The 16,153-nt window shown below is 42.9% G+C and overlaps 1 protein-coding gene across 5 annotated transcripts in view; it reads right to left on the bottom strand.

Moving 5' to 3' along the window:
• Positions 1-4,430: 4,430 nt before the first annotated feature.
• Positions 4,431-16,153, bottom strand: part of FLI1 (Fli-1 proto-oncogene, ETS transcription factor) — an 88,758-nt gene continuing 77,035 nt past the window's right edge. For 3 of the 5 annotated variants that reach the window (XM_010581381.1, XM_010581383.1, XM_010581382.1), the window contains 3 exons: positions 9,355-9,417; positions 8,004-8,051; positions 4,431-7,011 (listed from right to left, as the gene is read on the bottom strand). In XM_010581381.1, coding sequence (XP_010579683.1) covers positions 6,482-7,011; positions 8,004-8,051; positions 9,355-9,417 — 641 coding nt within the window. In that variant the 3' untranslated portion in view covers positions 4,431-6,481. Of the gene's footprint in view, positions 7,012-8,003; positions 8,052-9,354; positions 9,418-10,718; positions 10,785-16,153 lie in introns of all 5 variants that reach the window. The other 2 variants (XM_010581379.1, XM_010581380.1) reach the window with 1 other exon arrangement.

The following is a 16,153-nucleotide window of genomic DNA, read 5'->3' as shown; positions in this document are numbered from 1 at the left end:
GCGCGGGCGACCGTTAACGGCGGTGCGCCGCCCCATGGCGGCCGCGGCCAGGGCCGCTCCCTCCTCTTCTCCCTCCCCGGGGACAAGGCTGCTGCTCCTGCGGCCTCCAGCCCCACGCTGCTCCCCAAATTCCCAATCCCCCCACCCCAGCAAGGCGGCGGCTTGCCGATGCCCCTGTGTCCGCAGAGCTGGCTGGGAGGTTTTCGACCACTCAGCTCCGCGTCAGCCCTGAGCTTCAAGAAACAGAGCTTTAGGGAAAGTTTCAAACCCTTTGCAGTAACATCCACCCTAAAGAGAAACCCGACTTGTTCGTTTTAACTTAACGCTGTGGTGTATCAGCCCTACAGGTCTTGAGGGTGACGGAAAACCTAAGGCTGGGGTTCGGGTTATTACAGGTACCATCTGCCACCACTCGCAGCACAACCTCCTCCAAGCAGGCACACGAGGAGACTTGGAAAACCGACCTTGCCATCCCCAAGGGCTGGAGATGCCATTCATCCCCGCGTGTGACCTGCTGGCAGCAGCCAGCACGGGCCCGTAGCAGAGGAGTCTCCTTTGGCTTGTGCGCAGGGCTTTGCAGCAGCGGGGAAGGTAAAGTAGATCCAGCGTCGGACTTTACAGCTCCAGGAGACAGAAAGTTAAGGAAAAGCCAAAGCAAATAACAAGTTTTCAGCAGTTCCTGGAAAGGAAGAAGCAAGCTCTTGTGTTGAAATAGCTGTGCATCAAACTGCCAGAGTCCCTGGGTCGTTCCTCCTCCTCCTCCTCCAGCAACTACAGCTTCAAATAAGAAATACAGATCTTCATCCTTTCTGCCTGTTCCCAGATAAGGAGCAGCTAGGCCCCCCTCATGAAAACCTCCCCTGCCCAAAAAATCTTCCTACTTGTTTGCTGCAGCTATTTATACTGGTTGAAGTGGCTGCTCAGCTGCAAACACCCCTGGCCATCAGTGACACACCTGCTTGCACGGCACCCTGTTAGGAGCAGCTTGTTCCCCGCTGTGGAGGCGCAGTGTTGATGGGGGATATTGCTGTGGTGGCCTCAAAACTGCTTTTCTTTCTTTTTAGTGGGTTTAGTATCAGGGTCTGTTTGCTACTCTTGGAGCCTGAAGAGCAGAATATTACCAAGGATCTCTAATTCTCTTCTGATATGATAGAAGAATCCGAGCATTATGTGCAGGGATTTCTACCTCTGTAGATGAAAAAATCGTAACACACAAGCTAAATTATGTGTTATGTGTCATTCTTAGCATGACCTTAGTTGGAGGTCTCTTAATTCTTTTCTAATAGGATGGAAAAGTCTGCACTTTATTTGCAACGAGTTCTGCTTTTACAGATGAAAATCATAATATATATGTTATGCTAGGTATTGTGCAAAAGTATACAAATAGGGTCTTTGAAGTGAATTTATAAACCCCAGCCCCCGATGTGCCTCTAGACTACAGCTCTAATTAACACCAAATGCAGCAACACTCAGTCTGATGTGGGAGAACCTACTTTGCTAGGAAGCAGGCTGAAGTCTAACAAACTAATTTCACAGAGGTCATTAAAAATACTGTATCAGCACGGCAAAGCAGCCTGTAAAAAATCTATTATTGTAATAGTATAATAAAGTGAAGCTGGCTCCTTTAACCCAGAATTTACAGACCAATGGCTCTTTTCTTCTGACAGTAGGGGTGGGAAACAGCAGCTGGGTTCATCAGTGCTTTTAATATGAAGCTTCAGGCATAGTCATTTACTGTCATTGTGAACAGTTAAGAAGGCATATGAAATATTACCGGGTAAGTCCAGCTTCACAGCAAATATTCGCACCAACAGGAGTTATGGCAAATTTCCCACGTAGTTAATGTCTCATTAGGACTGGAATACGCTTGTTGGGCGGTAGTGTGAGAAATACTTCCTTCTCTTTACTAATGGGAAGGTCTTAGCGTGGGGAAATCCCTCTCCCTTGCAATACTATTAGGTGGGGTGGAAATACAATTCTTAGGTATATAAAAGCAGTAAGACACTTGTGTATACAGAGGATGGGTTCTGGCATATGAGGATTATAGATAGGAGTAATCTCAGATGCTAAAAGGATTTGCCATCTCCTAATTTAGAGCATCTAACAAGTGCTTCAGCTGGGAGGTCCTTCCTCTAGACTCTAAGCAGTGATTTGGTGGGGATAAAAAGCCTTCTTCAAAATATAGTTAAAAGCAGGTTCTAAACCTGACATCTGTAATTAAGCAGTAAGAGTACCTTCTTGTTCTCCCTTTCTCTGAGATGCAGACACTGAGGCAGGTACAACTCAAATAGAGAACATCACAAAGACCCCAGCTAAAGGAGCTGGAGCTCTGAGATTGTAAAGCCGTCACTGATTCTACTTAATAGACAAACTGCAGTATCTATTTATAGAAGGTGAAATGTGAAGCTAATTCTAGTTTGGCATATTTAAGCTAGAGCTCATTCAGTGTTTGAACTGGGGAGTAGAACAGAAATACTGGGTGAATACTAGATCACTAGAAATTAATAGCTAAATTACCACTGATTTCAATGGGAGCTGGGTTTCCTCGTGAGATTTGAATTCTGAACTTTGATGCAGAGAAGATTTTCTGCTGTCCCTGTTGACTCACAACTCACAACCATGTGATCCCAACCATCTGTTTGGTAACCTTTCCGATTTCAGCCTGAAATACTTGACTTCCATCTGCCTCGTCCTCCTGGGAAAAGCAAAAAGTAGCATTAGTACTGTCAAATTCCTTGTTTATTTTCTCTCAGTGTATCCCAGAAACTTGGACTGGGAGGGGAGATTCCCCCTGTTATCACCCCTAGAGCTTCCAACATGGCAAAGTCAGGCTGATATTGAGGGGTACAAATGGGCTACTCTGATTTGTATGTTATTACTTGTTCTTTACCCGAGGAATGTAAACTATTAAGATCTCACGAAAATGCTAAAAGGTGCCTGGGAAGTGCCTCACCAGTCCGAGGCTGTCTGACACATTGGTGTGAGATCTCTTTACTCCGAGATCTCTTTATTCCATGGGAATGCAGCCTGCAGTGGGCGGCAAACTATCTAAAGCTAAATATTACCAAATACTAGCAAAGGTTAATATCAGCATGTACCCCAAAGAGAAGGATGAAAGGAGACAGAAAGGACCTGAGCTGTGGATGCTGCTGATCACCTTCCATCTCAATCTGGGCTCCTTCATGTTGTTGCAAGTTGGACAGCCAGAAACAGATGCTTCTGAAATTGTTGGTTGCTTTCAAAAGCCTTTTTTTCACCAAGGATCCTGCTGGCCGAATTTTGCTATCAAAGACACCTTTGCACTTTGATAACCTTCAGATTCTGCCTTTCGACGTTTTTGTGCAATCTCAGTCTTCAGATTTTCCTATGACTGGCAACTGGGCAGGCACACTGTATTAAATAAAATACTTGATATTTCTATTGATGATGCATAGCCAGAATGAATCTGGATAGCGCTAAAGCGAAAAACAATAGAGATAAGCAACAAAACACTCACTCTTATGACTAAATTGAGCAACTGTGGTTGAATACACAAACGGAACAGCCCTGTTGTGGTTGAACACGCTAACATGGCTCTTTTTCAGAGCCCAGGCTTGCTAATCAAGCTGGTGAAAGCTATTGTACTAGAAACTTTGCAACAAAAGGTTGTGTGTGGAGGAAGGAAATGGTGTACTTGTGCAGTTATGTATTTCTAAGGGTTTATCAAATCGGCAGAAAGATCAAGCTATCTCTGAGGACCACCGTGTGTCTGCAAAAATACAGGAAGTGCCTTTGCCTGACCTTTATACACAATCAGAAGATTCCTTGGCAGTGCTTGTTTTTGCAGCCTCTTACTCCATCTCAGGAATGCTTTGGAGCACTGGCTTTCCCTGGGGTTTGGGGATAGGTGAGAAACATGAGCAGGCAGGCAGGCTGTAATACATACAGCATTGCATATATACATTCTGTCAATGACTTCTCGAGTACCCTAAAGAGCAAAGAGACAGTGATGCCTGTTGGGTCAGTTATGGCCCTCGCGGGGAGGCTGCGTGTCCTGGCACTTGGCATGGTGCTGTGACCCCATCGCTGGGGCACCAAACCAGGGTCTGCTCCCAGCTCGGCCAGCACCCTCATGTGAGACATTTCACCTCCTCAAGCTTTGGCTACTCTACCACTTTCTCTCTCTCTCTCTCCATGGACAAAAGATGGAGCCTAGGTTTCTGATTCAGACACTTCAATAACTAAATTAGATCTGATAAACACTGGCTCCAGAGACACCAATTTTCTGGAATAAGAGGTCAATATCATTTTGTAGTGATAAGGATTGATTGCCACTACTGTGGAGCTGCTTTGTTTTCCTTTTTAGCTAAATTTAATTTAGAGGCAAAGTTCGTGCTTTATCTGCAGGTATGAGAAGGGAGGGAGAGAGTGGGACAATATGATGCCTTAGAGAAGAAAACCACCATTTATTTTGTCACATTTTTTTACATCATTCTCTTCATACAACAGTTTCATTGTAACACTTAATACATTTTTTAAAAAACACCAAGATAGCTTGCAAAATTATATATATTTTAATATCCAAAAAGTACATTGCATATATATAGTAGCAAAAGCCCCATTTCCATGGGTAATTTCTTCATACTTAAATTTTGCGATTATTGCAGTAATGTTACTTATAAACATCCCAAAAGCACTAAGACCTAAACTGATTAGCTTGATCTTGTTTTTCCATTTTGTTAAATAATGGCATCAGTGCTTCTGTTTAAAGTTATGAGCAGACTATAATGTTCTGGTTTCAGGCTCTCATCCTGCAATCGGATGCACATGGACCAAATCTTGCACCCACACAGAGTCCCAGAGGTTATGTCTAGACTAGATATTTGTGATCCCGTTAATTGGTTGCCAGTTAATACAAGTTAGCTAATAGGTTGTACATGTAAGTCTCACCCCCCCCCCTCAGACATGTGTTCTAAAATATAAATGCTTGTGGTTTACCCTTCTGTTTATGGCACCAAACCACCATTTGTGGATCATCAAATTAACATGTGCAAAATTAGAGATGGCTGAGAATTTTTGGACGTTTAAAATTTAAATGAAACTCCCCAGCAAAAGTTTTCAAAAAGATGTTATGAGAAGTGTTTGATAATTTTATCTATGAAGTGGTTAAGATCTTTCCAAAGTTCAAGATTTTGGTGAAAAATAATCACAAAATATTTAAATAGTTGCTTTAAAATGCTGGTGCATGTTTTCAATCAGCTTCAATGCAAACATGTTAGCTAAGTGGAGTTAATTTGCAGACAACTATGACAGGCTTATAGAAGCAAAAACTCTACTCTAGACAAACCCAGGGAAATCTGGAAGGTTCCTGGCTACTTTGGGGGTCAATTATGGATCCAATTGCAGGACCAAGGCTACCTCCAACACATACATTACTCATGTCTTATTTTTTATTTTTTTCTAGCAAAAAGTACAAAGCTACAGCCCAAATGTACAGATTGAAAAGATGTACAAATTATATTAAAAAAACAAAAACAACCCACAAACAACTGAGCTGATAGTAAAAAACAAACCTGCATTTGTGACCGAGGTCAACTCGTTTTATTTAATCTTTCTTTTAAAACTGTGAGATATAGGGAAAAATAACTCTGCATAATTTATACAGTAATTTGCCTTCTGATTTGTTGACCCTTTGGATGACGGTCTGACAAACGCACAGCGTTCGCGAATCGGTAGCATTTAGAGATCCCTAAGACTCTGGCAGAGCTCAGGGGCCTGCTGTCATTTATTTTACTTCACTTTTGCTTTCAAGGAATGTCTGTGCTTGATATTAGGTTACTTTTTGTTCTGGTTTCTGATGTTTCTGGAGTTAATACACAGTCTAATGAAGTTGTACACTCTAGAAAAGTTCCTTCAATGCCCTTTACTTCTTAAAATATACAAGTACATATATATATATGAATATATATATATATATATATATATTTAATTTCCAGTTGGGTGAAAATCCTCATCTGCCTTAAAGCTAAGATTCCAGTTGCGGTCCCCTGCAGCCCAACGTCCTCCACTTAATGGTCAAATTGCCTACCCTCTCCACAGCAAAAAAAACCCCCATGTCATTTTTTCCTACGACCCACAGTTGGATCTATGTCTTGTTAAAAGCCTTTGAATCCTTAAAAATTTCTCTCATGAAAAAGCTAATAATAATTCCAGGTAACGGTGAACAATCTTCATAGTCAATTCCTACAGAGGACATAAGCGTTAAAAACCAAAGAAAATGCAGAGTACTGGCCCAAAGAAGCATCCATCTCTCAGTTCAAGACACAAGAGGCAAAGTTACAAAAGTAAAAGGTTTGATCCAGGAATAGCCAATATCCAGTTTTAATTCTTCCCCAGAAAGGCCACAATTATCCATTAAGGGTCCCCCAAAAAACCATAAAAATCCCAGAAGTAAAGAAAAAGTCCAACCAGACTGATAAAGGCCACTTGAAGATAAAAGCATCTAGTAATAGCTGCCCAAGTGTGGTGATACATGGGCGTTGGGATGGCGAGGGACATTGGGGTTTGGGTAAATGCTTCCTGCAGGGGAGGTCCAATAAGGTGAGGCTGCTCCAAAGAAACTGGATGATGTGACAGGCATAGAAGAAGGGTGCGGGGGTACAAAGTTCACCTTCTGCTGATGGGCATGGTAAGACGGCATGTAGGAGAGATCTGATGGATACTTGTACATTGATGATTCAGTGGGATGAGGTTGAAGAGCCTGGGCAATGCCATGAAAGTCAAATTTGTAGGCATACCTTTTGCCATGCACTTTGGTCATAATGTTCTTATCATAGTAGTATCGGAGGGCTCGGCTCAGCTTGTCATAATTCATGTTGGGCTTGCTTTTGCGTTCTCCCCAGCGCCGTGCCACTTCATCAGGGTCCGTCATCTTGAATTCCCCATTGGTCCCTTCCCACGTGATACAGCTGGCGTTGGAACTGTCCGACAGCAACTCGAGGAGGAACTGCCACAGTTGGATCTGCCCGCTCCCTGCGAGAAGCAAGCCAAAGAGGAAAGGAAATGACATTGTGTTTCCTGCTTAAAAGCAAAGACAAAGGCAGGAAACAGAAGGACTATCTCGATCTTTACTGGGAACTGCTCCTTCAAGCCTTAGAAAGTCTTATGTAGGAATGGATAAACTGTTCCCAGCAAACAAGTTAGTCAACCCTTTGTTCTGTTCATGAGTTTGAGGTCAGATTAGATTTCATAATGGTCGCCTTTGGCCTTAAAATCTTCGGGCTATTCATAAACAGGCTTTTCCCTGAGCATACTGTTCTGCAAAATTTTTCACTGCATAGTTAACACAGTATATTTCAACTCTCATTTCCTTACTGTTTACCATGGATATTGTTTTGGATACCTACAGTTTTCTTTCCAGTTGGTGATCTGAGTTACATAAGATTGTTTCTTCACCAGACTAGATGACTCCTAGTTTTATTCAGTGTGGTTATACTAATGGTGAAGAGCCTTATGAGGATGTTTCCTTACAAGCTTTCAATGTACACAAGTTTGTTTAGTTCAAGCAAGATTTACTCCCAGTCTTATTCCCCAAAGTCAGGGATTGTTTTCTGCAGGTGACACGCTAGGGACAGTTATTAGGTGGTGACTTTCAGAGAAGTTTTATGCCTTTCATTTAGCTAATCCATAGCAGACAGTGAAAAACCAACCTGTACTGCAAATGTGAGAGACCAGCATTTAAGTCCCATATAAAACTCTTCTTAGGGAATTCTGGTTTTGGGTAAGAACATTCAGGATGGTGATTTTGTCCTGGCAAAGATGATGTTGCACCACTTCCCTCACTTTCCGGTATGCATTTTTGCAAAAGCACTTGTGAGAGCACAGCTGCTACGGTCAATGGCTCTCACAGCCTACCCCAATGGTAGAGGACAGCAGCTACTCATCCAGTACAGACTGGAGCACTAGATCAGAAGGAAAGCTAACACCTTTGATAATGGCGGTCAGAAATTTAAAGATGAACTCACCTGGATTGGCAAGACGGCTACTAGTTGGCCCCAGGATTTGATAGGGATCTAAAAAAAAAAACCCACCCAACAAAAGATATTTTTAAAAAATGTTTCATCAAAAAAGAAACAACAGTTCATTATTGTTTATTCTAGAAACCAGTTCAGATCTTCATTTTCTTTCTTTACTGCCTCTTCTCCTAGGGCCTGGAACAGACGTGATGTGTTTCATATTTCTTTTTTAGCAAACAACCACCAATTATTTATGGAATCCAAAATGGCACAGTGTTTCTGGCATTGGTTTCAGACTTGCCTGCTTTCACAGTCTGTAATCTCTTTGGACATACCATACACTTATGTGTCAACTAGAAAACATGAGACATGAAAAAAAGCAGTGTGGGATAGTAGACCAGTAACAAATCAGGAGCAAATATATTTCTCCTAATAAAAAGAGCTGGACAGCAGATGAGATTTTCAAATTCACTTGTTAGCAGTTGAGCTTGCTTCCCTCTGAGGTCAATGAAATGTTCGCCCAACTCTCTCTTACTGAAGCAAACAGAGCATTAGACAAATGAGAGTAACAGGAGTTTTGTCACTGGCTCCAATGAGGCTGAATGTTTCTTGAAAACTCCACAATGTATTTATTAAGAATGAATTCCTTCCCTTTTTGTGGGGCCTCCTCAGCCCTAATCTCTACACTTCTCCTTTGCTTCTCTCTGGTTTGGGTGATTTGGATCTATAGCATTTGCTCGTGGATTGAATCGATGCCAAAAGAACCAAACCCTTAAAAAAAAAAGGGGGGGGGGGGGATAGAAAGCAGCTGTGCAAAGCAGAAAAGGTGGTATTTAGCTTTTCAAAGGCCCCTTGGGAAACTAGCAGGAAACACTACTGCTTGATGCCCAACAGGGTTTGCCTTTCTTATTTGGTTTTCTCTGACGCAGGGGAAGCCCTGTTGATTCTGTTTGGAGATACATCCATTGAACATCACTGCAGCAGAGGTGAAGAGGTAACAAGCAGACACTCCACTGCTGCAGCATAAACAGCTCCGTGCCCCTAACTGCTTCAAGACCTATTACATGGCATGTCATGATGCTTCAAAGGAGATGTAACTGATGCTAGGCACTGCATGTGACTCAGCTGAAACAAGGATGTTTCTTTTGAATGGGGAAGGACAATGCAGTAAAATAGAAACAGTTTGGAACAATTACTGTCACTGCTCGGTCACAGTTGACTCATTATTCTGAGACTCTCCTGTAAGGCTCTGCCTGTTTGTCCTGTGCCTGTGGTTGGTGCTGCTTGATGCATTTATTCACCCAATCTAGCACAAATCTAATTACTTAGCAAATGCAGCAGTGACAAAATCAACAGTTACCTGGCTGGGGACGTTGCTGTTCTGTTGTCTTATTCACATTTTGCGTGCTTGCAACAGGAGGGCCTGTAAAGACAGAGAAAGATCTTACAGGTACTAGAACAGAAGAGGAGGAATGAACAGAGAACAAGGCAAATACAAGACACATTGAACAGGAACAATAGCAACTGGGGTGGGAAAAGTTTTCTGATCCTAGGAGCTGATATTTTTGAAATTGCTCTATAAAATTAAAAGATCTCACTAGAAATTAAAACTTTCACTGTAAAACGAAAATATGCAGATGAGGCAAGAAAAAAATGTTATGTAGATTCTTTATTAATTTTCTGTCTTTTATTGCAACTTAACTTCCATTCTAGTTTACATCCATGTTTTGAACAGAAAATTGGATTATTTAAAATGTATACATTCTGACCTTCTTCCATGTTGGAACTATTTTCAATATTTTTTGGAAATGTAAATTCTTTTCTAAAGCATCCTTTTTATGCAAAAACTTTTGCGTTTATCAAATCAAACATTTTGTTGAAAGTATCATGGCCATTTCTATGAATCACTTCAACTTAAACAGCTGTTACTCTTCTTCATATAATTTCTCATAACAGAAAACTATAACTCAAAGAATAGTCTTCACATTTAGAGTGCGCATAGCTCAGAAAGCTGCAAAGCAGAGGAAGTGTAATCTGACAGCCAGGTTCTGCACCCAGTAGTATTGTTTTGAGAGTCAAATGTGCCCATCTTGCACAGCTGCACAGGGATATGCCCCAGCAGTGGAATCAGGGGAGAGTGGGGCTCAGTATCAGCTGGTTATGTTAGCCAGAATACAGTCTTTAGGGACAGGGAACTGACATTTCTAACGAGATGTCACCCAGAGTGTACTGTGAATTCAAGGACACTATAAAACCAGTAAGAAACAAGAACAGTTGCATGAGTAGGGCTCATGCAGTAGGGGCCCTATCTGCCTGCTACACTTTGTGTAGAATCTTACTTTCTGAAAAGTAGTAAGAAACTCTCAGAATCTGCCTAAGGTGTCTATATCTGTCCCTACAAAAATGACACCGGACTAGGACTCCAGGCATGTGGTTAACATGGAGTCTATGTTTGCATGGAGAATCTGCTCCTGGCCCCTTAATCAAATCCTGAAAGTATTAGAGATTCATGCCGTCATCTTCAGTACATGATTCAATAATAAAAATATTTGTGTCAATTTCTATTTCTTTTCATAACATAATTCTAGCTCTTATCTTAATGACTATCCCCAAATCTTCCGCCCTTCTGATGCTCATAACACAAGCCAGCCATGCCTGTCTTTTCCCACAGTCTCATTTTGATCTTCCTTTGCAGAATTTGTGATTCCCATTGGGAAAACTTACTTCTGGTGAGGCCAGAATTCATATTACTGCCCCATCCTGTTCTCCTGACTGCATCATAGGAGGAATCTAATGACAAAAGACAACAGGCACAGAGGGGTTGAAATCAACTCTTCCCAGAAAAAACTTGCAAGAATCTAGCTTTGTATCTCGGTCCCAGCTAGCTTGGTATTATGCACATCTATTATTTTTCCTCCCCCATATCTCCTATGCTCCCTTGGCCCTCTCACAAAGGCAAGAGGGTGTAAATACAGCAGTTGGGACTAGCTGTTTGGGCAACGCTTGAGCTTGACACATTCTGATCATGAAGTATAGTCATTGCACTCAATGGGGTTTAGAGTGCAACTCATCCCATCCAAAAGGAGACCCCCTTTCTCTTATCCCAAGATGACAGAAGACCATGGGCAGAAAAGCAGGATGAGATGAACCCTTTTGTTATTTCACAGAAAACAAATGGCGACTTTAAAACCCAGGGAGGCCAAGGACTTGACATGCACAATAAGGAAGCTATTTTAAGGAGGGGGAAAAGGGGAGAAAGCACCCTCTCAAGTGAAATTCAGAATGCTCCTCTGACCATGCCGCTGGAAAGGAGCGAGCACTGCCTCGTGCCCCATTGGGCTGCACAGCACAGCGGGGCTGTGCAGCTCCCTGCGGAAACATCCCAGGCACTTGCACATTCCTCCCGGTGCTGGGAAAGCCGCTGCAGCTTTGAAATTACAGCCTTCTAGTTATTGGCATGAAAAGGAAAACAGAGAAGGGACGGGAGAGGGAAGGGGAGGGGAAGAGAGGGAGAGAAAGAGGAGGAGGGAAGAGAGGGGAATGGGGGGAAAACAGAGCTCATGTAATCTGTCTGTTTTTATTTTTATTTTACTTATTTGTTTTTTCCCTTTTTACTAGAAACCGCAAACCCCACTGCAAATAGATCAGACTGGAAAACAAACCACTACGGTTTCAGCCTGGTACAAAGAGTGCAAGGGGACATCTCTGAAAGAGGGAGGTGGCAGCCCCAGCCATGCTGTCCCCAGAAGGGAGCCCTGTCCCCATTCCCATGGCTGGGCAAGGAGCAGCAGAGCTGGAAACTGGCTTGCAACCTGGTGCTGCCAGGGAACTTTAAACCCAAGCTCAGTCCTCAGCAGTTGTCATCGTTGTAAATAAGATGTTATTTGCACGGGTGGCATTTTCCTTGCTGGAAACCCGTCATGCAAATCCTAACTTCAGCTGAGTGCACCCAGAGCTTGGGCTGCTGCTCTATCAGTGACTGAAATCAGGAGAGCAAAGATGAGGTCTGAAGTAACCACTGGCTTTTCCCATGTCCTCTTTGCAGCCAGTCTCTGACTTTCATTTCTCCCCTGGGATATCCTTCAGAAGTATTACAACTAGAGCTAGAGCAATGTTTTGAGAAATATTTTGAAAAAAACATGAGAGTTCTGCACTGAGAGAGAAAGGCAAAACCTCAGAAATTTCCACCAATGGAGATGCTAATGTACATTTTGGTTAGCCCAATCAGAAACAGTTTTGCCATTATGTAATTTTAATGGAAATGTCATTTACATGTTGAGCCTGTTAAAAAGAAAGGTAGCAATTAATTTTCCAACAGAAAAATTATTTTCAAATTAGAGAAAAAATTCCTTTCCAAAAAGTAGCAGAACTCATTGAAAATTTTCAATTTTCTCTGATTCTTTTGGATCAGATAATTGACCAAAGTGAATCAATGCTACAAATGGGTTGGTTGATTCAGATGCATCAGCATGTTTTGAGTAAACAAATAGGCCGTCATCTGGATAGATGATCATCCTCCTCCTCCAGATGGAGAAACTTTGTCACAGAGGAGGAGCCTGCTCTTCTCACAGTGTCACAGAAAGAGTGTAAAATGCATCTCCTGAGGGTTTTTTTAACCAATAAGTGATACTATTACAATCACATGTGCTGACCAGGCGTGTATTGCTATGGCTGCTTGGGCTTTACAGAATCAAGGCTTGGTTCTCCAGATAACTTTGGCTAAGCCTGGTCAAAATTATTGTTCAAACCCTCTCTGAATGGACTTCCTTGTAGCATACATTTTAGGATGTAAAATGTCAGCTTGGAAGGGCAGTGTACATGTGACAGCCCAGGTTTAATCCAGGTTTAGTGTACCTCAGATGAGTCCCTTTGCCTCAGTTTCCCCTATATAGTATGGATTATGGAGTAAAGTGTGGGCATATATAGAGGCAGCCACACTTGTGTTTAGGATGAGACTTAGCTCTGAGCGTGACTTTGCAATGGTAAGAAGGGTTAAATATGATAGTTAGCAATACAGGCATTGCTATTGAAATATGTTCACTCAGCTAGTGCAAATTTCCAACTCTTTCTCTCCCTCTCAAAACCCCCCAAAAGTCCAAATCCACTAAGCTATTTTTGTTTTGTTTTCACAAAAATCCGTGCAACGTGAAAGAACCACACTAGCCCTCCCAGCTTACAGGCCCAGACTCTAAAGCTGAACGTGTTTAAAACAAAATGGAAAACACAGAGCCAGGGAACCTATCCAGAGACTCGAGTTTCTGCAAAAACAATATCATTCCCAGGACCTGACGCCCAGTGGCTCGAAGAGATCCTACAGAACTCCAGCCAGACGGTTAGTTACAGGGAGAGTCTTATCTGTCATTAAAACCACTTGGATTTTACACCCAAACTTGCCATGCTATGGAAATTCAATTAAAAACCTTGGACTGGGGTCCTATTCTGGTGTAAATCAGCAAATAGGTACAGTGAAGTTAGGGGCAAATTTATACCAGGTAAAGATCAGGTCCCCAAGTCTGTTTTAGACTTAAAAGGCCCAGTGAAACAACAGTCCTATGACAAATGTGTGTTCAATACAAAATGGAATTAAAGAGCAGAAAATAAATCATAGATGCTTTCAAGAAATGTCATTCTGCAGCTGTCTGGTTTATGTCCAGAAATTCCCCAGAATGAATGCATACTCTATTATGAGTAAGGTAAAGGATATTAATAATGCTTTGCACTTTCACAGCACCTTTCAACTAAGGATCTCACAGCTTTGCAAACATTCACACTCACAGCACGCCTGGGAAGAAGGTTAAATATAATTTTATTTATTTACATGCATAAACACATGTTCCTTGGGCTTTAGCTGCCTTTTCCAGATGAAGTGCCTTTCCCAGAAATCAGGCTATGTGGAACAGACTGCATAGTATTGGTCTCTGCACCCTTTCTATCCTTGGTCTATACTTTCTCACCTCAAATCTCCCTCAGCTCCTACCTCTCCACCCTCTGTGTCATTTGGAAGTTCTCATTCTCTGCTCTGCAACTCCCCTTTCAAAGTCTATTGATTCCTCTGGAATTAGATGTAAATCAGAATTAACACAGTAATGAAACAACCTCCTACGCTATGTAGAAGGCTGAGAAAAGGATTAGAACATGGCAAAATTAGCAAGATCAAGACTGGGCATTAGGCAAGCTGTCGAGTAAAGTTCAAGAGAATGAGCTAAGTTATCCAAACCTCTGCAGTTTCTTCTGGTCAGACTGGTGCAACAAAGGAAGGACTTGTGAGGAAGAAACAGAGGAGTGTGTCCCAGGGATCCCCTGGATGAGACTATGGGACATGGAGGAGGAGAACGGCTGCACACTGTACTTTGTAAGTGTAGGAGGCATGGCATTACAGTCAGGAAGATAAGGCAGGCTCCGCTAAACCACCAGCCCACCTTTACAGACAGCCCCCACCCCCCTCATCTCACAGCTTGAGTGCTACTTCACTCCTGTTCCTCATACCTCTGGATCATACTTAGTCTAAACAGACTAATAGGCTCAAGTATTGCTATGGGCTAGGGGCAGATGGACAGACATGCACAGACTCATTTCCCTAGGAAATCGGGCTTAAAATCCCCAAGCAGATTTCCACACCAAGATGATCCCAGATGCCTCACAGTCCTTTCAGCTTGAATGCAGTCCAATGAACAAGCCATTAGGGAATCTGTGTTTAAGGTATGATGTATTAGAGAGCAAACCCTCTCTGATAAGCTTTAAAAAGTTCTTAAAAAATTTTTTTTTAAATGGTGTTTTATAAATCTGAGAGCTTGGGACAGAGGGGAGAAGCAAAGGGGGGGGATTTCAACTGAACAATAGGCTCACAGTCCCTGTGCTTCCTGAGCTGCTCGGTGAGTGCTGACAGCCCCTTCATCCTGCTCTCTCTGTAGGAGCTTTTTCAGTGAAACCAGATTCAGGCACAGTTTTGTGCTACCAGCCTTGATAAGGCTTTCCAGGAGAAGGATGGGCACTGGGCCTGCAATATCCTCATTTTTCAGGCCTTTTGGTTCTAGGATGGATGCAGTGGGGCTGGGTCATTTATGGACTAAATGCTTTATAGGCACTATGGGGGAATCTTACCTGAAATGCCATCTATGCTTAATTGCAAGCAAGGCTGGGAAGGAATAGCATGGCATATTTATCGTATTCATGGCATCATTGGGAGCAGTAGCAGCTCTTTTCCAGCCAGGCACTGTCTGCTTTATGAACTGTTGGGGCTCACTGTCAAGGTGCAGAGTGACGTTAGCTCTCCCTGTCAGACCCGTGGGCAGTGTCATGCCTGGGTTGACACAATAGCCATGGGACTGCGTGTCCGAATTGAACAGCATCCTGAAATGTAATACTATACATAACACAGAAGCATCCAAACGCTGAGCTCTGCCTGAGCGAATTGCTATCCCCACCATATTTCCCTTGTGAGGAGCCCTGTCGCAGAGCTGAGCGTGGCTTGAAACCTCCCAAGAAGCTTTCATCCCCTGAGATGTGATTTCTTGCTGCAGTCAGCTTTTGTAGAAGATGTCTGGAGAAACATACGTGCAGCAAACTTGTGGAGGCATCTAGATTCCCCAGCATGGTAGGCGCTAAGCAATAGAAAGAGCTCCCCAATCTCTGCCTACTGGAGCTGATACCTCCAAGGAGATTAGGCAGCCAGAGGATGGAAAGTGGCTTGTCCTAAGGCTATGGGCTATGAGATCCATGGGATTATCCACGCAGAACATAGTCTGGTTTTAGCAATGAGTCCTTCTGCTTCAGTAGGAAGAAAGGATCCTGGCTTGGTCGCTGGAATTTAAATTAGCTTCTCTAAATGGGGAAAGCAGAACCAGGTGTCCTAGGGGATCCAGACTTGTGATTAATCTAAGTGGTCACTTGGGGTCTATTTTGTGGCAACTACTTTATAGGGAGAGAGAGAAAGGAGGGCATAGGACCTCACCGCTTCTCCTCCCAAAGTGAGGTTGTGTGTGGTGGCACTATTCTGGTATCTTGGAAAAGTCCCAACGTAGGCGCATGGGAACAAAAAACACTGCTGCTGCAAACCAAACATGTAAGCAAGGCCTGCCAAGCGGCTGAGTGTCCAGCCCTCACACTCCTGTCATTTAACCTCCTGGAGATCGCATTGAAGAGGTGGGGTTGTGTTTAAA

This window comes from Haliaeetus leucocephalus, unplaced genomic scaffold, assembly GCF_000737465.1.
Source record: "Haliaeetus leucocephalus isolate CR32 unplaced genomic scaffold, Haliaeetus_leucocephalus-4.0 Scaffold773, whole genome shotgun sequence".
Lineage (NCBI taxonomy): Eukaryota > Metazoa > Chordata > Aves > Accipitriformes > Accipitridae > Haliaeetus > Haliaeetus leucocephalus.
This window is presented reverse-complemented; position numbering and strand designations above follow the sequence as displayed.